The sequence below is a fragment of the Oncorhynchus kisutch genome, linkage group LG4 (genome assembly GCF_002021735.2).
Source record: "Oncorhynchus kisutch isolate 150728-3 linkage group LG4, Okis_V2, whole genome shotgun sequence".
Taxonomy (NCBI): Eukaryota; Metazoa; Chordata; class Actinopteri; order Salmoniformes; family Salmonidae; genus Oncorhynchus; species Oncorhynchus kisutch.
The window spans coordinates 19037975-19062573 of NC_034177.2; the positions used below are offsets into that span (position 1 = coordinate 19037975).

A 24599-nucleotide genomic window follows, 5' to 3' on the forward strand; every position below is an offset into this window, starting at 1 on the left:
TTTGTCAGATGTTACTATGGAATACTGAAGTATAATTACAAGCATTTCATACGTGTCAAAGGCTTTTATTGACAATTACATGAAGTTGATGCAGAGTCAATATTTGCAGTGTTGACCCTTTTTTTTCAAGACCTCTGCAATCCCTGGCATGCTGTCAATTAACTTCTGGTCCACATCCTGACTGATGACAGCCCATTCTTGCATTATCAATGCTTAGAGTTTGTCAGAATTTGCAGGTTTTTGTTTGTCCACCCGCCTCTTGAGGATTGACCACAAGTTCTCAATGGGATTAAGGTCTGGGGAGTTTCCTGGGCATGGACCCAAAATATCGATGTTTTGTTCCCCGAGCCACTTAGGTATCACTTTTGCCTTATGGCAAGGTGCTCCATCATGCTGGAAAAGGCATTGTTCATCACCAAACTGTTCCTGGATGGTTGGGAGAAGTTACTCTCGGAGGATGTGTTGGTACCATTTTTTATTCATGGCTGTGTTCTTAGGCAAAATTGTGAGTGAGCCCACTCCCTTGGCTGAGAAGCAACCCCACACATGAATGATCTCAGGATGCTTTACTGTTGGCATGACACAGGACTGATGGTAGCGCTCACCTCGTCTTCTCTGGACAAGCTTTTTCCCGGATGCCCCAAACAATCGGAAAGGGGATTCATCAGAGAAAATGTCTTTACCCCAGTCCTCAGCAGTCCAATCCCTGTACCTTTTGCAGAATATCAGTCTGTCCCTGATGTTTTTCCTGGAGAGAAGTGGCTTCTTTGCTGCCCTTCTTGACACTAGGCCATCCTCCAAAAGTCTTCGCCTCACTGTGCGTGCAGATGCACTCACGCCTGCCTGCTGCCATTCCTAAGAAAGCTCTGTACTGGTGGTGCCCCGATCCCGCAGCTGAATCAACTTTAGGAGACGGTCCTGGCGCTTGCTAGACTTTCTTGGGCGCCCTGAAGCCTTCTTCACAACAATTGAACCGCTCTCCTTGAAGTTCTTGATGATCCGATAAATGGTTGATTTAGGTGCAATCTTACTGGCAGCAATATTCTTGCCTGTGAAGCCCTTTTTGTGCAAAGCAATGATGACGGCAAGTGTTTCCTTGCAGGTAACCATGATTGACAGAGGAAGAACAATGATTCCAAGCACCACCCTCCTTTTGAAGCTTCCAGTCTGTTATTCAAACTCAATCAGCATGACGAGTGATCTCCAGCCTTGTCCTCTTCAACACTCACACCTGTGTTAACGAGAGAATCACTAACATGATGTCAGCTGGTCCTTTTGTGGCAGGGCTGAAATGCAGTGGAAATGTTTTTTTGGCGATTCAGTTAACTTACATGGCAAAGAGGGACGTTGCAATTAATTGCAATTCATCTGATCACTCTTCATAACATCTGGAGTATATGCAAATTGCCATCATACAAACTGAGGCAGCAGACTTTGAAAATGAATATTTGTGTCATTCTCAAAGCTTTTGGCCACGACTGTACACTGAGTGTACAAAGCATTAGGAACACCTTCATATTGAGTTGCACCTCTTTATGCCCTCAGAACTTAATTCGTCGGGCAGGGACTCTGCAGGGACTCTGCAAGGTGTTCTACCGGGATGCTGGCCCATGTTGACTCCAATGCTTCCCAGTTGTGTCAAGTTGGCTGGGTGTCCTTTGGGTGGTGGACAATTCTTGATACACACTGGAAATTACTGAGCGTGAAAAACCCAGCAGAGTTTGACCTGTCAAATTGGCAATAGAAATTGGGGTTGATTCCCAACATTCATTATTTTACCAGGACACAACTGAGGGTATGAACAGAACACAGACTCAGGGAAGACATGATGCCCTTTCCTGGTTCAGAGTTCCAACGTGACTGTGTAATCAAGAATGGGGTAGTTCTAGAATGGTTCCATGGCATTATTTCTAGGAAGTAAGTTCTCAAATTGTCTCTGTCATTGAATTGCACTCATTGCTTACCAGCCAAGGCTAGATGAGACCAATGTAAATACAAAAATACCTTCATAAATCCAAAACAACAAAAAATGTGTGGCCTGGAGTGTACGATATATGCCTTATGACTATTGTTATTGTATTACAGTAGGGCACTGAATGGTAGTGTTCTGTGACATTGCATGCTGTATATTCTTCAGTTAAGTGAGTTAAAACCGAAGTCTGTACTAACATGGCCGTGTCTATTCGCTGCAGGGTTGCTGAGGAAATGCTCCTTTCCAAGCCCACAGACTACTTCCTGTTCTGAGTAAGTGAAAGCAGGATAGGATACACGCTCTCCTATCGGTAAGCCTCTGTACATTAGAGACACTTCCAGGCAAGGTGTCATTAGACTGGTTGTTTGTTCAGCTGAAACATGAAGAATGGCATTTCTATAAACAGGCAGGCAAAGAAATGTTAACAATAGGCACATGAGCAAATTAGTTGTGTTCTGTTTCCATAGCTTGTATCTTATCTGATTCTACACCATCGTCACACCTATTACCCGCTGACAGGCCCTTGTTCTATTCACCAGTGTTTTTTTTCTAGTGAAACTGATCACTGCAGGCACTTCAGGATTGACGTGCTGCAAGACCTGGTGAACTTCCACTGCAGGGTGCCTGTCATTCCTTTCAATGAGCTGCTGACTGTAGCTTGTGGACAGGTGAGGAACTATAGTTGATTCCGTAAACTACCATATTGTTCATTTCATACACACACAGGTATCCTATAGGCTTGAATTGAGTTGGTTTGATATGGCATACACACACAGTGGTCAGGGTACAGCACACTGAGCTGAATTTTTGAACACTGTTGTGGATACATACGTAAGTGAATTGACATGTTTTTGACTAAACATTCTCCCCTTTCATCTACTTGTTGTTGTTGGTATCAACGGACGGGGCTAATTATGCCGAACTTTTATTCCCCCAAAAGACAACCCATGAACCCTAATCATGGTGTGTTGCTGAATAACCCCCCACACATGAACAGTAGTACTCATCTAAAACCAACTGAGGACACTTAACCTGCCTTCCAACATCATCCCAGCACATTGAGTGACCCTGCCGTCCAGCCTCCAAATGCTAGTAACTCCAAACGGCCATTCTCCAAGACTCTACCCCTGCCTGGAGACAGAGTTAAACACAATGAGCCTCCAAAACCCAAGCATCAGAAAAATGCTGGAATTACATTGTGTGTTTGCTGGGGGATAGGGTTAAAGTTTTATTTTTTAAATGTTGAAATATTGCTATTGCAAAAGCATTGTAGGCCTTTATTGCCTACATATGTCTGCAGGTTGAATCCACTGAGATCAAAGAGAACTTAAGTTAGTGTAAGAATACAGTCTATCTATGCTGTATATTCAAGGTAGATTGTACTGCTAAGCCAATGCCCAGAAAGATACACTTAGTCACCGCGGGCCAGCCAGACCAACCTCATGAGTTACCTGCCAGAGCTCCCTGCTCTTCCACAGAGAAAGATCAAGACACAGAGCAGCACTGCACCTGAAGGCCCCCCAGGACGACCCGACCGAACACACACCACCTGGACCCAAATCCCAACAAACAGAAGAATTAAGATGTAAAGTCAGAGGAAGTTCCATAATAAGAGGAGTGCCCATCAGGAGCACATGTATGCAGAGATCACTGTGGAGGCTGAGCAGGGGAAGGCCAGGTGAAACACAGCCCTGGAGGCCAGAGAAGGACATTGATACAGCTGGTGAGCACAAGTACCAGATGCTTCCAGGAGAGACTACCAATGGCCCTCCACCCATTGCTGCTGTTAGAGCCACATACTCCTCCTTTTGCCCCTACATACTAATGTCCACTTCTCTACCCTTGGGAATGGATGGATGGACACATTAATGTCGTTGTAGCAGGTAAGACCATTTATGAGAGAAATATATCTGTTGCAGGCAATGGTGACTTAAAAGTTAGTGACAGTCTGAAGATGATTATTTAATTGTATATCTAGAATTTATTTAACAAAGTAACATTGTCCATCCATTTGAGATGGTTGCCAAATGCTGATCTGTAATCAACAATGTAATTGGGAAGTCTGCTCTCAAGGACAGGTTCTGGTCTGACTGGATTGACAAGAGAGTCATTTGGGAAACTTGGGTGACAGTGTGAGTCGTTCCACAAAATGAGTGCCTTGTGTCCCTCTAATATTTTAAGTAGAAATTGTGCATTAGCATGTTTAATATAGACCACATGGAAATTCTATAAATCAGATTTTGAATATGAAAAAAAAGGCTTACTAAAGTCTCAAAATTCAGCATTTTGACATGTCCTTCCGTCAACCCTGTGTCACTTCTAGGACTATTTTAACCCACTTAATCTCAATGTTGCCATCATAGTAAAGCCATTTGGCGACTAGGATGCGATGATCATCTTAATTTTGCTGATTGTTCGCGGGGTAATCTAGGTTAACCGTGCAAGGGAGTTGCATTAGATGCAGCTGGGGATGCCGTACTCCACTAGACCACACAGATTGGATCCCCGCCTGTCCTTGAAGACCAGACGTTTTTTGGGGGTTCCACTGGGAGTTTGGTTGCACAGCTGAAACTTTGTGGCAATGGAGAGTCGTTGAAAACACACATGGAGTGGTTGATGTGAGTACCTAAGATTTCTAACGTTATATATTGATTCTGTGAATATATAATTTATCATGTTTTAATGTGTGTGTATAATTGATTACTACAGATTTGATCAAGTAATAATGACATGCAACTTAAACAACTCACACTTAGATGTATGTAAGGGGAGTACAAAGTATTTTAGAAGTATTCTCAGTTGGTCCCTTTATGGATCATTTGATAGAGATAAGGTTAATGCATTATGACTGTCTACAGTCATGGAAAGAGTCTTGGAAAGAGTCTCAGAAAAAGATTGGCGTATATCCATTGACTTACCTCTGTCCAGGTAATAACTGACTTACCTCTGTCCAGGTAATAATATTTTTTTGTTAACTGCCCGTAAGGACTGAAAATGTTAGTTTTTTTCCCCGCAGTAAGAGAGGAGTTGCTATATTTATCGAATAAACACGTTTTTTTCATAAAGTTCAAGGGAATTAACATGGAATGTAGACATAAATGTAACGACATAAAAAACGATTGAGTTTTTCTATCAAGATAATTATTGCGGAGCTAATGTGATGTAGTAATAAAAGGAATGTCATTATGTCGCACGAGAAAAGATCATCCGCTTTTATCAAACTCGACAGATCTGTTTCCAAATCAATGAATGTCGATTCAACTCATTGACTACTAAATTCCCTTTGCGCTTCTGAAATCATTACATATAAACAATTGTATGAACGTTAAGGCTATTTTCTGGTAATTGTGTCGTTATTATGTGCCAGATGTTAAGACTACAATTGCAAAAATCGCTGAAGCTGGAGACTTACATTTCCCTCACTAACTTTAAACATCAGCTATCTGAGCAGCTAACCGATCGCTGCAGCTGTACATAGTCCATCTGTAAAAAGCCCACCCAATCTACCTACCTCATCCCCATATTGTTTTTATTTACTTTGCTGCTCTTTTGTACACCAGTATTTCTACTTACACACCATCATCTGCTCATCTATCACTCCAGTGTTAATCTGCTAAATTGTAATTACTTTGCTACTATTGTCTATTTATTGCCATACCTCCTCATGCCATTTGCACACACTGTATATAGACTTTCTTTTTTTTCTATTGTGTTATTGACTGTAAGCTTGGTTATTCCGTGTGTAACTCTTGAGTTGTTGTTTATGTCGCACTGCTTTGCTTTATCTTGGCCGGGTCGCAGTTGCAAATGAGAACTCGTTCTCAACTAGCCTACCTGCTTAAATAAAGGTGAAATAATTACATTTCTTAAAATCCATTATAATTGGGTTATTTGTGAGATTTACTTGTCAATTCAATAGCTTTGCATCTGTAACTGACTCAAATCTGGATTTCTAATTGTATTTCAACTATTGCCATGGTTTTCTTAGCTAGAAACAGCAGCCAGTCTGTTTTAAGATGTAAACTGAATGATTTAGCAGCTTGCTTAGTTCAAATTGAAAGGCTAATTTATTCAACATGAATAGCGAGGACATTTTATGGTAATACGTTTTTGTGTTGCCTAATAACCTGCTAGAATAGGCTACTGAGAATGGTGTCATAATTTCAATCACAAAATATTAATAATATGGATATGAACTGAATATACACTACTGTTCAAAAGTTGAGTCAGTTAGAAATGTCCTTGTTTTTTAAAGAAAATCACTTTTTTGTCCATAAAATAACACTAAATTGATGTTATTTTGAATGTACAAAAAAATGGCTTTTCTTTCAAAAATAAGGATATTTCTAAGTGACCCCAAACTTTTGAACGGTAGTGTATGCTTGTCAACAACAGCCAGTGTTTGTTTTATTACCTGTAGCCTAATCTTACAGACTGTTACCTAAATCTAATGCATTCTAATAACATCTGATCGGCAATTGCGATATCGCTGTGAACATGATCATGATAAAACAAGGTTACAACTGCAATGGATTGAAGTTGTGGGCAGAAAGAGACTCTAGTATTGAACTATTTTAGCTCCCATCGAAATGCTTTTTTTTCTTCCCCTTAGGAATTGACTGATTTATTTTATACATTTGGCGCATTGCATGTTAATCTTAAAATAATAGATATTTAAGTGTGAAGCAGAAAGGAAATATCCAAAAGAGGTCGGTATTCAGAATATAGAGTAATATTATTTAAAATGAAAACAGTGCCTTCTAATAATGGAAATGGAAATATGTTATTAGTGTTTTTGGATAGACTCTAATGATGTCATGTTTTAGTCCGCGGGTGAAAGCAAGTCGAGCATGTGGGACATTTGGAGCAGAGGTATGAATAGTTAAAATGGGAGATGTTTTTTGACCATTTCTACTTATTATTACTCAATTTTATAAGCCGGAAGGTAATGTCCTTTAAAACGATAATCTGTTTCCATTACGTGAAACAGTGTCAAGTATTTAACATAGATTGAAATTAATATTTTAGTATTGAATATTAATCTTATAAGACAGCACCAACTTTTTGAAGGTCCTAGATTTGTTAAACAACAGGTTATAATGATAAACTTAATGAAAGGGGTTCCGGGATTGTTTACTAGGTGTCTATTCCACATAATGGGATACTATTATCTGGTTTCTTAATTAGGATTCTTTCTTCCAGAACTGATGGAAGTCCATTACAGTATGTATGTTAAGGGTGCTCCCAAATTAAATAAGGCCTGGTCAATTTTGTTTGTTTTTACCCTACGTAATGAATATTTGTTAGTGGTGTTAATACCGTATTTGATGCATTGTGTGGGGTCTCTTTTATTTGGTTTTAGTGGGTTTTTCACAGGTTAGAAAGGATGCACCTTAACGGGCACACATTACATTTTCTTCCATTGTTAGTTTTGGTTGAACACTTGTAAATTATTTTGATAAGGAATGTACTGAAAAAAAACAATACAAACCTGGTACACAAAATGTTTTAAATGTTTTTAAATAATTAGTCTGAGGTACGGGGAAAGGAAAGGGAGAGAAACACTCACTTGAAGGGGTTGAATGACTTCTGACTTTCTGGTGAGGCTTGATCACCTTCACTAGAGGGCCTAGAAACATTTGGGTAAGATTTATATGTAATATGTAAGCACTCATAATTACGGATAAGTTTTATACTTAATAGTTAGAGTGATTCGGACTAGGAGATGGAAAACCTGTCTCTAGTCTTTCTCTATTCCTTGAGTTATGAGATAAAATGTATTTCTTTATGGAGTTAAAGGTAGTAATTCTAATTCCATTTTTTGTTTTATTTTTATTTAACCAGCAGTGTTTTTTTACACATTAATCACGTTGTGAGTCATGTGTCAAAATAGGGGAAATACCAGTTCTGAGTTTTTTTGGTTTGATGTTTTACACACCTCGAGTGATATATGAAGGAGTGTAATTGTTGTGTTTGTTCTCTTACCATTTTGTTTCGTTACAAATCTCACCAGATTGGGTCTGCAGGATGATCAAGATTTCTCCCTAAGGACTAGCGGTCTAACTTCCTGATCCTGTGACTCTGCAGTGAAGTCGACGGTGTGATAGGGGAGTATAAGCCAATTTGAAAAAATGGTTAACAGATTGTGTTATTTTCTTTGACATTTGTCTTAGAAATTAGTATTAAGAATATTGCTAGTAGTAGTAATTTGTCATACAGAAATAATTTGTCTGGGATTCCTGAATCAGAAATGCTCTAAACTACACTGTTGTTCTGATCGGTCCTCTTTGTAGGTTACTGCAAAGGTGACCACAGATGGTATCTAGGCATAGCAGGGACAATTTGCCCAAGGAACAGTGTGGACCTCAAACCCTCTATAACCAGCTGAAGAAATTGTGAAAATGGCTTTCACTACAGCCCTGTCCTTCCCCACTTCTACCTGAGACGTGAGTCCGAGCCAGCAACCTGTACCCAGCATCCAGTCGAAGCTATCAACTGCCTTTTCTCTCATGCCTTTCCTCTCAGGGGTGCGACATGAGTCCACGTGGAGGGAGCATGGAGAGAGATCCCGTCCAAACTTCTCTCATGCTGCTGGTATATTGGTTGGCAAATGGACAAGACATAATGGGTGATAAAGGTGGTGGCAACCCAGGTGAGACATTGAAATCAGGACATTATCATGGACCAACCACTTTGAATCGATCTGAAGAAGACAATGAAGAGATGCCATAAGAATGAGTGCCTGAAGCGGGGGTGGGTCAACTGTGCTCATAATTGATTTAGGGTTGCCCTAAATAGTTTATTTGGGGTATCAAGTTGATTGTACAGGTCTACACACTGCAAAATGTATAGTAATGTAGACTAAGAATGCATTAAGATACTGATCTGTAATTATGACCATGATAAATCAATGCTAGAATTATAAGATGAATATATTGTATGTTTATATTAATGTCAATCTGCCAGTGTTGGTGTGTTAAGTTAAGGGTTTTAACTTTGAGTGATAGTGATTCACTTTGGTTCTAAGCATTGTAATTCTAAATTTGGGTTGGATAATTCATTAATTGGGTTTTAATTATGATTTGGAAACTGAAAGGTTTTTGTAAACTGACATTGATTTGAGAAAGTTTAGTATGTTAACGATATGAGTGGAGCAATTAATGTATTATGGATTGATTTGTTATGCAAATTGTGACGTGTGCTAAGAAGTTGTGTACTAAAGATCTCACCATGCCCCTGCTAAATGGAGAGGGGAAACCCTCTGATCCTGAGAGTGAATCTTATCCTAATCTATTTGACCTATATCCATTACCAAATTACATTTTGATGATAATACTTATGAACTATAGCAGGTTTGTGCTAATGGCACATAGAGTCCATAGACGATGCTCTTAGACTTGACTGCCCTTGACCAGCACAAAAACATCCTGTGGCGTACTGCATTAGCATTGAATAGCCCCTGCGATATGCAACTTTTCAGGGAAGTCAGGAACCAATATACACAGTCATTTAGTAAAGCTAGGGCTAGCTTTTTCTTTGGATCCTGTAGCACTAACTCCAAAAAGTTTTGGGACACTGCAAAATCCATGGAGAATAAGAGCACCAGCTGCCCACTGCACTGAGGCTAGGAAATACTGTCACCACCGATAAATCTACGATAATGGAGAATTTCAATAAGCATTTTTCCACGGTTGGCCATGCTGTCCAACTGGTTACCCCTACCCCGGCCAACAGCTCTGCACCCCCCGCAGCAACATGCCCAAGCCCCCCTTGCTTTTCCTTCACCCAAATCCAGATAGCTAATGTTCTGAAAGAGCTGCAAAATCTGGATCCCTACAAATCAGCTGGGCTAGACAATCTGGAGCCTCTCTTTCTAAAATGATCCGCTGAAAATGTTGCAACCCCAATTACTAGCCTGTTCAACCTCTATTTCATGAGATCCCTAAAGATTGGAAAGCTGCCACGGTCACCCCCCCCCCCCCCCCGTCAAAGGGGGAGACACTCTAAACCCAAACTGTTACAGAACTATATCCATCCTGCCTTGCCTTTCTAAATTCTTCGAAAGCCAAGTTAACAAACAGATCACCAACGATATCGAATCCCACTGTACCTTGTCCACTACTACAATCTGGTTTCCGAGCTGGTCATGGGTGCACCTCAGCCATGCTCAAGGTACATGACCATCTGATCTTTTATCACTCCAGTGTTAATCTGCAAAATTGTAATTATTTGCCTACCTCCTCATGCCTTTTGCACACATTGTATATAGACCCCCCCTTCGTTTTCTACTGTGTTATTGACTTGTTAATTGTTTACTCCATGTGTAACTCTTTGTTGTATGCTCACACTGCTATGCTTTATCTTGGCCAGGTCGCAGTTGCAAATGAGAACTTGTTCTCAACTAGCCTACCTGGTTAAATAAAGGTGAAATAAAAAAAATAAAAAAAATAAACGATATCATAACCGCCATTGATAAAAGACAGTACTGTGCAGCCGTTTTCATCGACCTGGCCAAGGCGTTCGACTCTGTCAATCACCGCATTCTTATCGGCAGACTCAATAGCCTTGGTTTCTCAAATGACTGCCTTGCCTGGTTCACCAACTACTTCTCAGAGTTCAGTGTGTCAAATTGGAGGGCCTCATCCCCATATATATATATATATGTTATATATTTTTTTGCTCTTTTGCACCCCAGTATCTCTACTTGCACATCATCTGCACATCTATCACTCCAGTGTTAATGCTAAATTGTAATTATTTCGCCACTATGGCTTATTTATTGCCTTACCTCCCTAACCGTACCACATTTGCACACACAGTACATATATTTTATATTGTGTTTTTAACTGTACGTTTGTTAATCCCATGTGCATCTCTGTTTTTGTCCCACTGCTTTGCTTTATCTTGGCCAGGTCACAGTTGTAATTGAAAACCTGTTCTCAACTGGCCTACCTGGTGTAATAAAGCTGAAATAAAATAAATATAAATAAATCAATAGTGGGATCATGATGCTTGTCCTGGATCATGTTCATTAGGCACCAACCTGAAGAACCTTTACATAAACCCAGCGTCACTACCTGGATTTGTCCAAAATATGCTCATTTTAGTTTCTTCAGATGGTGGTATACAGGAAATAAACTCAGCAAGAAAATAAATATCCCTTTTTCAGAATCCTGTCTTTCAAAGATAATTCGTAAAAATCGAAATAACTTTGTAAAGGGTTTTAAACAACTGTTTCCCATGCTTGTTCAATTAACTATGAACAATTAATGAACATGCACCTGTGGAACGGTCGTTAAGACACTGACAGCTTACGGACAGTAGGAAATTAAGGTCACAGTTAGGACACTAAAGAGGCCTTTCTACTGACTCTGAAAAACAGCTGAAGAAAGATGCCCAGGGTCCCTGCTCATCAGCGTGAACGTGCCTTAGGCATGCTGCAAGGAGGCATGAGGACTGCAGATTTGGCCAGGGCAATAAATTGCAATGTCCGTACTGCGAGACGCCTAAGACAGCACTACAGGGAGACAGGATGGACAGATGATAGTCCTCGCAGTGGCAGACAAGGTGTAACAACATCTGCACAGGATTGGTACATCTGAACATCACACCTGCAGGTCAGATATAGGATGGCAACAACAACTGCCCGAGTTACACCAGGAACGCACAATCCCTCCAGTGCTCAGACTGTCCGCAATAGACTGAGAGACTGGACTGAGGGCTTGTAGGCCTGTTGTAAGGCAGGTCCTCACCAGACATCACCAGCATCATCAGACTGAGCTTGTTGTCATTGCAGGCAATCAACACTGTGCGTAACGGGGAAGACATCATGTGGTACCCTTCCTGCAGGCTCATCCTGACATGACCCTCCAGCATGACAATGCCACCAGCCATACTGCTCGTTCTGTGCGTGATTTCATGCAAGACAGGAATGCCATGGCCAGCGAAGAGCCCAGATCTCAATCTCATTGAGCACGTCTGGGACCTGTTTGATCGGAGGGTGAGGGCTAGGGCCATTCTCCCAGAAATGTCCGGGAACTTGCAGGTGCCTTGGTGGAAGAGTGGGGTACCATCTCACAGCAAGAACTGGAAAATATAGTGCAGTCCATGAGGATGAGATGCACTGCAGTGCTTAATGTAGCTGGTGGCCACACCAGATACTGACGGTTACTTTTGTACCTTTGTTCAGGGACACATTACTCCATTTCTGTTTGACACATGTCCGTGGAACTTGTTCAGTTTATGTCTCCGTTGTTGAATCTTGTTATGTTCATACAAATATTTACACATGTTAGGTTTACTGAAAATAAATGCAGTTGACAGTGAGTGGACGTTTCTTTTTTTGCTGAGTTTAGTTATTTCCACCATGCTGACCAATGGGAGTATGCTCAGTGTCAATGTGATTGTGTTTCATACTGATTTAAAAATGTACCAATAATTTGTTAAGGTTAAACACAATGAACCAACGGATGGTCATTTACAATGATAAAAATAACTTCCTTGCACTATTATATTATATATTTAAGTTAGAAGTTGTTTCATGCCTGATGTGTTTATCTACATTTGTATTCATGTGTTTTTAAAACATACATATTTTCTTTGAAAAATGGGGGATTATGGTAGAATATTACAAGATTGTTTTAAAATGTTTATGCATTGAATAAGGTTTCTCCGTACAGTCTCATCTGTGTCTGTGGGACTGATTTGGGTCTCTGGGGCTTGGGGTTGGCAATTGATTTATGATGGCTAGGTGATAGAACCTACAGCCTGCATTCCATTGATTGAATAGTGTCTATGAAATAGTGGCCTTTCTGCCAGGGCCAGGTGAACCCTCCCTCCAGTTTCTCTCTTACATACAGACGAACACTGGACTTGTTGCATTAGTATACAGTGGGGCAAAAAGTATTTAGTCAGCCACCAATTGTGCAAGATCTCCCACTTAAAAAGATGAGGCCTGTAATTTTCATGATAGGTACACTTCAACTATGACAGACAAAATGAGAAGAAAAAAAATCCAGAAAATCACATGGTAGTGTATTTTTTTTGTTTATTTGCAAATTATGGTGGAAAATAAGTATTTGGTCAATGACAAGTTTCTCAATACTTTGTTTTATACCCTTTGTTGGCAATGACAGAGGTCAAACGTTTTCTGTAAGTCTTCACAAGGTTTTCACACACTGTTGCTGGTATTTTGGCCCATTCCTCCATGCAGATCTCCTCTAGAGCAGTGATATTTTGGGGCTGTTGCTGGGCAACACGGACTTTCAACTCCCTCCAAAGATTTTCTATGGGGTTGAGATCTGGAGACTGGCTATGCCACTCCAGGACCTTGAAATGCTTCTTACGAAGCCACTCCTTCGTTAACCGGGCGGTGTGTTTGGGATCATTGTCATGCTGAAAGACCCAGCCACGTTTCATCTTCAATGCCCTTGCTGATGGTAGGCTTTGTTACTTTGGTCCCAACTCTCTGCAGGTCATTCACTAGGTCCCCCCGTGTGGTTCTGGGATTTTTGCTCACCGTTCTTGTGATCATTTTGACCCCACGGGGTGAGATCTTGCGTGGAGCCCCAGATCGAGGGAGATTATCAGTGGTCTTGTATGTCTTTCCTTTCCTAATAATTGCTCCCACAGTTGATTTCTTCAAACCAAGCTGCTTACCTATTGCAGATTCAGTCTTCCCAGCCTGGTGGAGGTCTACAATTTTGTTTCTGGTGTCCTTTGACAGCTCTTTGGTCTTGGCCATAGTGGAGTTTGGAGTGTGACTGTTTGAGGTTGTGGACAGGTGTCTTTTATACTGATAACAAGTACAAACAGGTGCCATTAATACAGGTAATGAGTGGAGGACAGAGGAGCCTCTTAAAGAAGAAGTTACAGGTCTGTGAGAGCCAGAAATCTTGCTTGTTTGTAGGTGACCAAATACTTATTTTCCACCATCATTTGCTAATAAATTCATAAAAAATCCTACAATGTGATTTTCTGGATTTTTTTTCTCAGTCATAGTTGACGTGTACCTATGATGAAAATTACAGGCCTCTCTCATCTTTTTAAGTGGGAGAACTTGCACAATTGGTGGCTGACTAAATACTTTTTTGGGACCACTGTATGTGTGTTAAGGAGGGTGAAACTGAGAAGATACCCCTGTATAAACAAGCAGTAAATGACCTAGAGACAGAAACCTGGCGCAATGTAAATCTTGTCTGTTGCTTGATAGAACAATGTACTTTTCTGGTGTTTTGTGCTGGAAAACTGAGCGGGTCAAGCATAACACAACCCTGTTACCCATAGATAGAGAGGCTAGAAATGTTATAACAATTTAATTTAATTTTTTGTGAAGCATTCAATTGCCACTCCCTGTTGCACACAACAAGCTTCCATTCCCCGTCTCAATTTATGTCTGATTTAAGAAGAAATTGTCAACCCGGTTACAGTCTATCTTCCCACTGGGTAAAAACTGGTGGAATAAATGTTTCCACATCATTTCAACCAAAATAAATACATGTGATGTTGAATCAACGTGCATTGGATTTGCAGAAAGTCATCAACATAAGGGAATTGACTTTTTTTCACCCAACTTTGAACCTAAATCCAATGTCATGGTGAAATTGTTGTTGATTTCTTGTTGACAACTCAATCAAATGTACATCAGAAATAAGCATTGAACTGACATCTATGCCCAGTGGAATGTTACTTTATTTGTCACGTTTTTTAAATATTTTTTAAAACTAGGCAAGTCAGTTAAGAACAAATTCTTATTTACAATGATGGCCTGGCAAAAGGACTCCTGCAGGGACGGGGGCATGGGATTAAAATAAATAAATAAATACAATATAAATATGGGACAAAACACACATCACAACAAGACAGCACAACACTACATAAAGAGAGACCTAAGACGACAACTTAGCAAGGCAACAACACATGACAACACAGCATGGTAGCAACACAACACGGTGGCAGCACAAAACATAGTACAAACATTATTGGCCACAGACAACAGCACAAAAGGAAAGAAGGTAGAGACAACAATACATCACACAAAGCAGCCACAACTATCAGTAAGAGTGTCCATGATTGAGTCTTTGAATGAAGAGATTGAGATAAACCTGTCCAGTTTGAGTATTTGTTGCAGCTCGTTCCAGTCGCTAGCTGCAGCAAACTGAAAAGAGGAGCGACCAAGGGATGTGTGTGCTAAAATATCTGACCCAGATGTTTTTTGGGGGTAAAGTTTAAGGAGCTAATTTAGCAACTCGGACTCAGTAACTGCCTGCAGGGAGAAACTTTGTAGCTGGGCAGGGGAAAAAGAGGGAGACGCATCGGGGATAGTCGCATTAGAAGGGGTGCGAGATGAGGAAATGTTGGACAGGCCGAGTCAAATAGGAATCCTGAATTAATGAAGTGGTGATTAAAGAGCTCAGCCATGTGCTTCTTGTCAGTAACAACCACATCATCAACATTAAGCTGTCTCTCTCTCTCTCTGAGGAGGGCGTGTTAATAGGCACTCTATAGTCTTTTTTGCATGTATTTACATTGTGTGCGCATGGTTCAGGTAATCGAAATCTGAACACTCTTCCAGCATTTTGAAGTCTGTTTAAAAAGGATTTCCTTTGGATATTTTGTAAAAAATTTCCAGCTGCATAAGGACCAACCACTGACAACCATTAGAGTAAATTCGAATGTCATTTTATTCAGTATCTTGGCAGGCACATAACTGTTTAAAACAATTGTATTGCTATATTTCAGATGGTAGTGTTAGCCCAAGTTATCACCGGATGATGGATCAGGCTACCTGGATGCCTGCTTCTCTACAGCTTATGATGTGATGAAATGGTCCCCAACATACACGGAGTGTACAAAACATTACGAACACCTTCCTATTATTGAGTTTTACCCCCTTTTGCCCTCAGAACAGCCTCAATTCGTCAGAGCATGGACTCCACAAGGTGTCAAAAGCATCCCACAGGAATGCTGGCCCATGTTGACTCCAATGCTTCCCACAGTTCTGTCAAGTTGGCCGGATGTCCTTTGGGTGATGAACCATTCTTAATACACACTGTTGAGCATGAAAAACCCAGCAGCATTGCAGTTCTTGATACACTCAAACCAAGGGACTTAAATATTTTGTCTTGCCCTTTCACCCTACGAATGGCACACACAAAATCCACATCTCAAGGCTTAAAAATCCTTATTTAGCTTGTCTCCTCCCCTTCATCTACACTAATTGAAGTGGATTTAACAGGTGACATCAATAAGGGATCATAGCAGCAGGTAGCCTAGTGGTTAGAGCGTTGGACTAGTAACCGAAAGGTTGCAAGATCAAATCCCCGAGTTGACAAGGTAAAAGAAAAATCTGTCGTTCTGCCCCTGAACAAGGCAATTAACCCAATATTCCTAGGCTGTCATTGAAAATAAGAATTTGTTTCTAACTGACTTGCCTAGGTAAATAGGCAGTGATTGTGACTATCTGGATGGGTCCCTGCTCTATAAAACAATAGGCCCATTGTTTGAATGTCTGCCACTGACAAACACTCCAACAGTCTGACCTTTTCCATTACCTGATGTACTTACTTGCACTGCTGCGTCTCATCATCATGGTCTGATTTTCTCAGGTAATTTTACTTCCACATGTGCAGGTTTTTCAGAGGTCAGGAGAAAAGGCCAAGAGGCCATTGATTTTAGGCAGTTAACTTGAGATGCATCCCCAGTCAAACTCAAACACAATGTATCATGTCCCTAAAAGGTAGTGGGCATTCAGTAAAGCTCTTGACAGAATCATTCTCTTCATTGGCAGGTACAGTAGTAGGCCTATCCTACAAACAAAGAGATACTGCAATGGCCTTAACCATTTTCTGGGATACACCCAATGATTTATATAAACACTAGATTGACAGGGGGCTGTTTTTGAAGCCACCACGCCTCCATCTTGGCACTCCCCCACCATCATAAAAAATAATATTTTGGAAGGTATAGAAAAGCATTTATTAATGTCTACATTTGTTTTTTCCACGTTTATTTTATTACAGATACCTTAATGCATACTTTTAAATTATATTATGTGAGCTCAAGATAAACATTTAAAATTAAACCGGTAGCTTCAAAGACTCTCACTTGCCAATACATAGCATCAGCAATCCTGAGGTGCGTTCAGGTCACTTGAATGTTTGCTACGTTGCGGAACAGTTTACACTAAATGACACGTTTCCCCTAAACACTCTTGTACATTCTTGAACAGACTTTCAGGTATGTTGCCCCTGTTTGGTGGGTGTGGCTTGAAGCAATGAGTTAAGTATTTAAAGGGCTGTAATGCTGACGGCATTACCCAACCTCCCTGTTTTTACTGGTCTTTCAGTACAGCACGTCTTCTGTTCAATTTAACGTAACATAACATACTGTACACATCCCAGGGTTTACAGCTCGATCACAGACAGCAAATGTGCGCAAAATGGTATGCAGCATCATCTGGATATTTGTGCAGCAAAAGTTAAACCTTCACCTTCTATGGCCATTTCTGTCAAGCCGTCAACACATACAATTTGTTGCATATGTTCTATAAATCCAAACTATGTACCACAGAACGTGCTGCAACTGCATTTGCAATGCTGCAAGGAAAACACAGAGTTCCATTGGAAATGAATGTACTTCTGTACCAGAAGTGCAAAAGCACTGTCGGTGTGATGAATGCATTATACATCATTGATACGCCACAACTGAGGTGCGTTCAGTTTGCTTGAACATTTGCTACATTGTGGAACGATTTGTACTGAACAGCATGTTTCTCAAAACGTTCTTGAACAAACTTTGTGGTATGTTTGGTGGGTGTGGCTAGGTGTTGCTTGAATCAATGAGTGACTTATTTAAAGGGCAATTGGTGCTTTCAAGACAACTGGTGCTGCGTTCAAAACAACTGGGAACTTTGAAAAAAACAAGATTCCGACTGGGAAAAATCGATTTTAACTCCAGCCTCTTTCTAGAGTAATGATCTCAGAGTCATGTCAGAAAGTCGGAGGTCAGACAGGTCAGAAAGTCGGAGCTAGAAAGATGGCAGAGTTTCCGACTTGGAATTCCGAGTTGGATGACCGTTCAAAAAAAAAATCCCAGTCGTAGCTTGTTTTTTGCCACTTGTTTTGAACGCACTGAATTCGGAACTCAGAGATTTCTCGAGGTTGAGTTCCCACTTGTTTTGAACGCAGCAAGTGGCCAATCCATGCTGATGGCGTTTCCCAACCCACAAACATTTTACAATTTATTCCACAACCCAACCTCGAATTTCAACTGGTCGTTCAGTACAGCACCATTTCAGTTAAATTGAACGATCCAGAACGTAAAAACGCACTGAACGCAGCCCTATATACTAGAGGGGTGTATTCACTATGAACCAAACTGAACAAAACGGGGAGGGACGTACCTGCATTTGGCCAACAGAAACTATTGTAAACTTGCAAAACGCAACTGTTTGGACTTTGGACGAATGATTACACACCCCAGGGATGTATTCATTAGTCGGATCCAGTTGTTGCAAAACATTTTGCAACTGAAACCGTTTACTCCAAACGGAAACATTTTGAAACGAAAACGAGAGTTTCTATTGGACAAATGCATGTAGCCTACGCAAGTCCTTCTCTGTTTCGCTTGCTTCCGTTTGGTTCCTAGAGTAAACGGTTTCGGTTACGAAACGTTTTACAACGGAATCCGATTAATAAATACACCACAGAATCCATGACGATGACTAACCACGGAAAGGCAGTATGACATCACCAACCCTGCCTTTACTTGCCAGGAATAATTTGCTAGTTGTTGTTACTCACACAAAGGGAAGCTGCTTCGAGTACTGTATAATTTCATCAAAGGAACAAAAACTACTATAGATCGCTCAGTTATTTGCAATCGCGGAGAAACACAAAACAATTGTGTCCGAGTTTCAGTCTGAAACGATGTCTTTCATCCCAGGACAACCAGTTACTGCTGTTGTGGTAAGTTTTGGAACAGGCTACTCTTCATTCAATAGGTACGGCATCCATTGTCCAGGTCTAAAATCAGTGCCTAGATGCGAACTATAAATAGGTAAAGTATTTATTCCAAAAATGTAGACTAACATTACTGGTTACAAAAGTGAATTTAGCATTGTGGTCATGCGTGCTTGCTTACTCTTGGCTATGTAACTGTTCGAACTTACCCTCGTCAAAATGGTTACATTGTAGCAGCAAAGTTCCTATGAAACATTGCTGTTCGATAGGTTCTAATCAAACCTACAGTATCTACGGTTTACTCCTTTCTGTTGTAACGTTAGCTTCTGTTTCCAGCTGGATAAAAGTATAGGAGCACTTCATTTAATGGGTTATGAAGTTAGTTGTTTTTCATTTTCACATGATGAGAAATCTTTTCCCCTAAAATACATGTATCTAGTTAGCTAATATTACACTGTGCGGCCTTGCCAATGTAACAGTATAACTTTAGACCGTCCCCTCGCCCATACCCGGGCGCGAACCAGGGACCCTCTACATTAAGCCTAGCAGCAAGCAAAATTATCAAACTTGTTTGCTATGCTGCATGCATGAAAGTGAAGTGTTTCAGAGAAGGGTGTCACCCACCTACCTGAGACTGCTTGCATAACGTTAGCTTACTCTATTGACACAGCCATTGAAGTGACATGGTCAATACTCTGTCATTCATGAAGGCCAATCCTCTCAACACACTGTTCATTCCTCCAAACATCCAGCTAGAAATATGAGTAATTAAGTAATTGCCTAGTGACAATGGGTTGATATTTCCATTAATACGGAGATCCTGGTGGTCAGCCGGCATTATACATTTCCATGAGTGTTTCAATATTCTCATCACCAAGAACTTCAGATCCACTGAATGATGGTTAACCATATTGACCACTGAGTGCAGGGGTTTTAAGAACTTCTGACCACTGACACTGGGGCTCCTCTTATTCACCATCGCACAGACTTGCTTTGTGCTGTAAAGAGCAGTGAGCTGGGATGTGCCAGAATCCTCCATCTGTTTTATTGAGAGGGCAGCTGTCTGAGGACCATGAGGACAGCTAGACTGAGAAAAGATCTGTCTCCAGTCAGTTGGTGGCAGAGAGTTTCTCTTTTAAGTCAGTCACTCAACATGACACACGACATGGAGATGATCTTTGTCCCTTCAGGGAACTAGTCTATTCATAATCCTAGTGTTCTGAACAATTCCACAGTAACATAATGATGCTGAGACTTGGATTTTTCACTTTAAAATGATTGGCAAACAAAAAAACATTCTCAATGACTACTTTTAACAATTTCCACAAACATGTAGAAAAACACATTCACTTGAAGAACAGTGCAGATGCAACATGGTTTGTGCTGTCATTCTGTTACTGAACTTTGGTTACCAAACCATGGAGATGCCCTTCTGCATTCTGAAAGGAAGCTCAGTGCATGATGTGGGGGACTCGGCACTAAATTTTACATTCTATGTAAGTCATCACCTCATTCTAAATATTGTGGCTAGTTATGCTACTGGAACTATTGGTAGTAATTTACCACATTTTTTTATAACCTGTTGCAATGGTGGAATGAGAATGCGAACAGAGACTTGGTGGTTGTTGAAGTTATGAGTTCTTTCCTCTCCCAGCTCCACTTTCAACTTTCATGTGCTTTACAGCAACGAATTGAAATCTGCAAACTTCGCCAGGGTGAACATTTGATCCTGGGTTTCAGCATTGGAGGGGGAATAGACCAAGACCCTGGTCAGAACCCCTTCTCTGAAGACAAGTCCGACAAGGTACGAGTAAAACACATGGAAATACTCTCCCTATCAGTTCTTAGTGAGCTCTGCTCTGGCAAAACTCTAACATCAACAGTAAACTAAGGTATTAGAGAGGCAGGCCTGAACACATCAACTCTAGCCTCAGGTAGCTACTGGAGTACACTGCAGACCCAGATAGCTGATCGCATACAAGGCATGGATTACTTAAACAGTGACATTTTATAGTTTGGATTTATCATCAAACCAGTCTATAATGAATTGACATTAGGTAATACATTTTATATGTAGATGCACAGATGTTGGACTTTCATCTGTATTTCTCTTTTGCTGTATTGATGTTTTTCTGCATGATCACAGGGCATCTATGTGACACGGGTGACACCAGGGGGACCAGCAGAAGTTGCGGGCTTGATGATGGGAGACAAAGTAATGCAGGTATGCTATTTTTACATGAATTGCTTCAGAAATGCATGTTTCAAACTTTTGACCCGATAAACATTTAATTTGACCTTATTGATGCATTTCCACAAGGTGGCACCATTTACTCAATATCACTAGGGATGATATACACTACAAAGTTATGTGGACACTTGCTAGTTGAACATCTCATTCCAAAATCATGGGCATTAATATGGAGTTGGTCCTCCCTTTGCTGCTATAACAGCCTCCCCTCTTCTGGGAAGGCTTTCCACTAGATGTTGGAACATTGCTGCGGGGACTTACTTCTATTCAGCCACGAGCATTAGTTAAGTCAGGCATTGATGTTTGGTGATTATGCCTGGCTTGCAGTCTGCGTTCCAATTCATACCAATGAGTTCAGGGCTCTGTGCAGGCCAGTCAAGTTCTTCCACACTGATCTCGACAAATCATTTATGTATGGGCCTCGCTTTGTTCACGGGACCATTGTCACGCTGAAACAGGAAAGGGCCTTCCCCAAACTGTTGCCACAAAGTTGGAAGCACAGAATAGTCTAGAATGTAGCTGTAGCATTAAGATTTCCCTTCTTCAAACCATGAAAAACAACCACAGACCCTTATTCCTCGTCCACCAAACTTTACAGTTGGCACTATGCATTGGGGCAGGTAGCGTTCTTCTGGCATCCGACAAATTCAGATTAGTCCGTTGGCCTGCCAGATGTTGAAGCGTGATTATCACTCCAGAGAACGAGCTTCCACTGCTCCAGAGTCCAATGGCAGCGAGCTTTACACCACTCCAGCCGACGCTTAGCTTTGCACATGGTCTTAGGCTTGTGTGCGGCTGCTTGGCCACGGAAACCCATTTCATGAAGCTCCTAAACAGAAAGCTTAAAGATCATGTAGGTTTTCTGAGTGTGAGATGTTATTGGTCCCAGATTTCAGTCTGTTTCAAGAGGAGATTCAGTTTGATACTCTGTAGTGAGTGTTGCAACCGAGGACCGTCTATTTTAATGGGCTACAGCACTAGGGGGTCCCGTTCTGTGAGTTTGTGTGGCCTACCACTTTGCGGCTGAGCCATTGTTACTCCTAGACGTTTTCACTTCACAATAAGAGTACGTGCAGTTGACTGGGGCAGCTTTAGCAGGGCAGAAATTTGACAAGCTGATTTATTGGAAAGGTGGCATCCTATGACGGTGCCACGTTGAAAGTTACTGAGCTCTCCAGTAAGGCCATTCTACTGCCAATGTTTGTCAATGGAGATGTGCTAGATTTTATACACTTGTCAGCAATGGGTATGGCTGAAATTGCAGAATCCACTAATTTGAAGGGGTGTCCATGTACTTTTCTATATATAGTGTATATGCCAATTAGCAGACGCACTTATCCAAAGCAACTTTAGTCATGCGTGCATACATTTCATGTATGGATTCGAACCCACAATCATGGCGTTGCAAGCGCCATGTTCTACCAAAGCGAGTCTGCATGATGGTGAATAAGAGGAGTGTCAGTGGTCAGAAGTTCTTAAAAACACTGCACTCAGTGGTCAGTATTGGTAACCATAATTCAGTGGATCAGAAGTTCTTGGTGATGAGAACATTGAAACACTCATGAAACTATTCACTGTATACCAATATTCCACTTACATCGCAACAATAATATATAATACTGTAATGACAAACTATTGTAGGAAGACTTAACATTGTTGATATGTCTCCACCAGGTAAATGGATGGGATATGACCATGGTGACACACGACCAGGCACGCAAACGGCTGACGAAGAAGAATGAAGACATTGTGCGGCTACTGGTGACCAGGAAATCGCTGGAGCAGGCTGTCAGACATTCTATGATGTAATGACTCCAACGCTAGTCCTTTAGTGCAGACAGAGTTTGCTATCAGACGTGAGACAATGCCAGTGACCGAGAGCATAGTATTTCAAATCTTTTATCACATATTGTAAGTTTGGGGTGAATTCCACATCAATTCTGTCAATTTCGGAGATGTAATGAAATTGAAAAGTGCAATTTATTTCATGAAGGATTCCTGAGTTGAATTGAAAAGGAATTGATTATGGCTGTACTCACATATTCCCAAACAGGGTACACTCCATTTATACCATGTCTCTACAATTCATCAGTATGATTCTAGTTATTGGGATCATTAACGCCTTTAACTAGCTGACTTGTGTATTACTTTTTCGGTTATTAGTACATTTCATGATCTCAGTCATGATTTGATTTACTCTACATTTTATATCTATGTTTTCGAGTCCATGTCTGTACAAGCCAAAAGAAAACATTTCAAAAAAACTATAGACTAATAAATGTAACTATCATGTGGTGTAACTTCCACATATTTTGCATGAACAGTTTTGTAGTGGGGATAGAGGTTGTTATGCAAACATATGTGTACAAAGCACATATGGTAATTTCCAGCATTGATCTGCAACACTAATTTGTATGTCTTCCATAGAGGTGTCCTCTTTATATGACTTGTGTTTTTGAGTTTAATATATGGCTTTAATAACAATTTAACACTTAAGTGCTTAACAACGCCATGTCATCTGGAAATGTATGAATATTCATCAGGCTTGGATGATATATTTTGGAATCTTTATTTTGGTATCATCCATATTGTGCATCTACCAAAGTAACAAGCACAGCTGAACTGCATACTTTATATTTCATTTTACAATATTGTACTTCATGTCTACCAAATACTGTAATATTCATTTGAGGATTTTATTTTTGTATGTCGTGCAGGAAAACAGTTACTTCTCAACCATCTCGATATAGTTAATCTGGTGTTGCATCCTTGACTTGAAATCAAGATTAGGGTATAGTCAACCTTTTTATAAGTGCCTTCTTTCTCACGTTCATATAGAGAAAGTGGCATGTTGGATTGTTCATTAGGTCACTTGCTGGTTGATCTTAGACAGCTAGTTGCACACTGGAATAGTTTGGACCAAGGTTGATGGATCTAATGAATTGAGAGAGATGTTTGATACACAACAGACTTAAATGAAACTCTAGTGATTGTACCACTAAATCGTGATGGTGCGAAATAGTGTTTTTGTATTCAAGCCCTTTTCCATTCCTATTGTTCATTGATATGTACGCTTTATCACTACCTCAGCCGTACAATAAACAGCAAGGCCTCACTGATTTAATCCAATCTTCTCAGTTCCTATTCAAATGGATCAAAGATAAAGTAATGTTGTAATGCATATTCCAATGGTACCTTATATACTGTACATACATCCCAGTATGTTCTACTAATTTAGTATTTGATATGGCTTTGTTTTTGTTAGAATTTTATTTATTTATTTGGAGATTATAATTATATATAAACTAGGTGGTTTGAGCCCTGAATGCTGATTGGCTGACTGCTGTGGTATATCAGACCATATTCCACAGGTATGACAAAACATGTATTTTTATACTCTAATTACGTTGGTAGC

The 24599-nt window shown here is 40.5% G+C and overlaps 1 protein-coding gene across 1 annotated transcript; it reads left to right on the forward strand.

Moving 5' to 3' along the window:
* The first annotated feature begins 18614 nt into the window (after window positions 1–18614).
* LOC109889194 (tax1-binding protein 3) lies at window positions 18615–24308 on the forward strand. The gene is made up of 4 exons (XM_020480438.2): window positions 18615–18939; window positions 20618–20737; window positions 21080–21157; window positions 22859–24308. The coding sequence occupies exons 1-4, from the start codon at window positions 18901–18903 to the stop codon at window positions 22991–22993; spliced, it is 372 nt and encodes a 123-aa protein (XP_020336027.1). The 5' UTR covers window positions 18615–18900; the 3' UTR covers window positions 22994–24308.
* The last annotated feature ends 291 nt before the right edge of the window (window positions 24309–24599 follow it).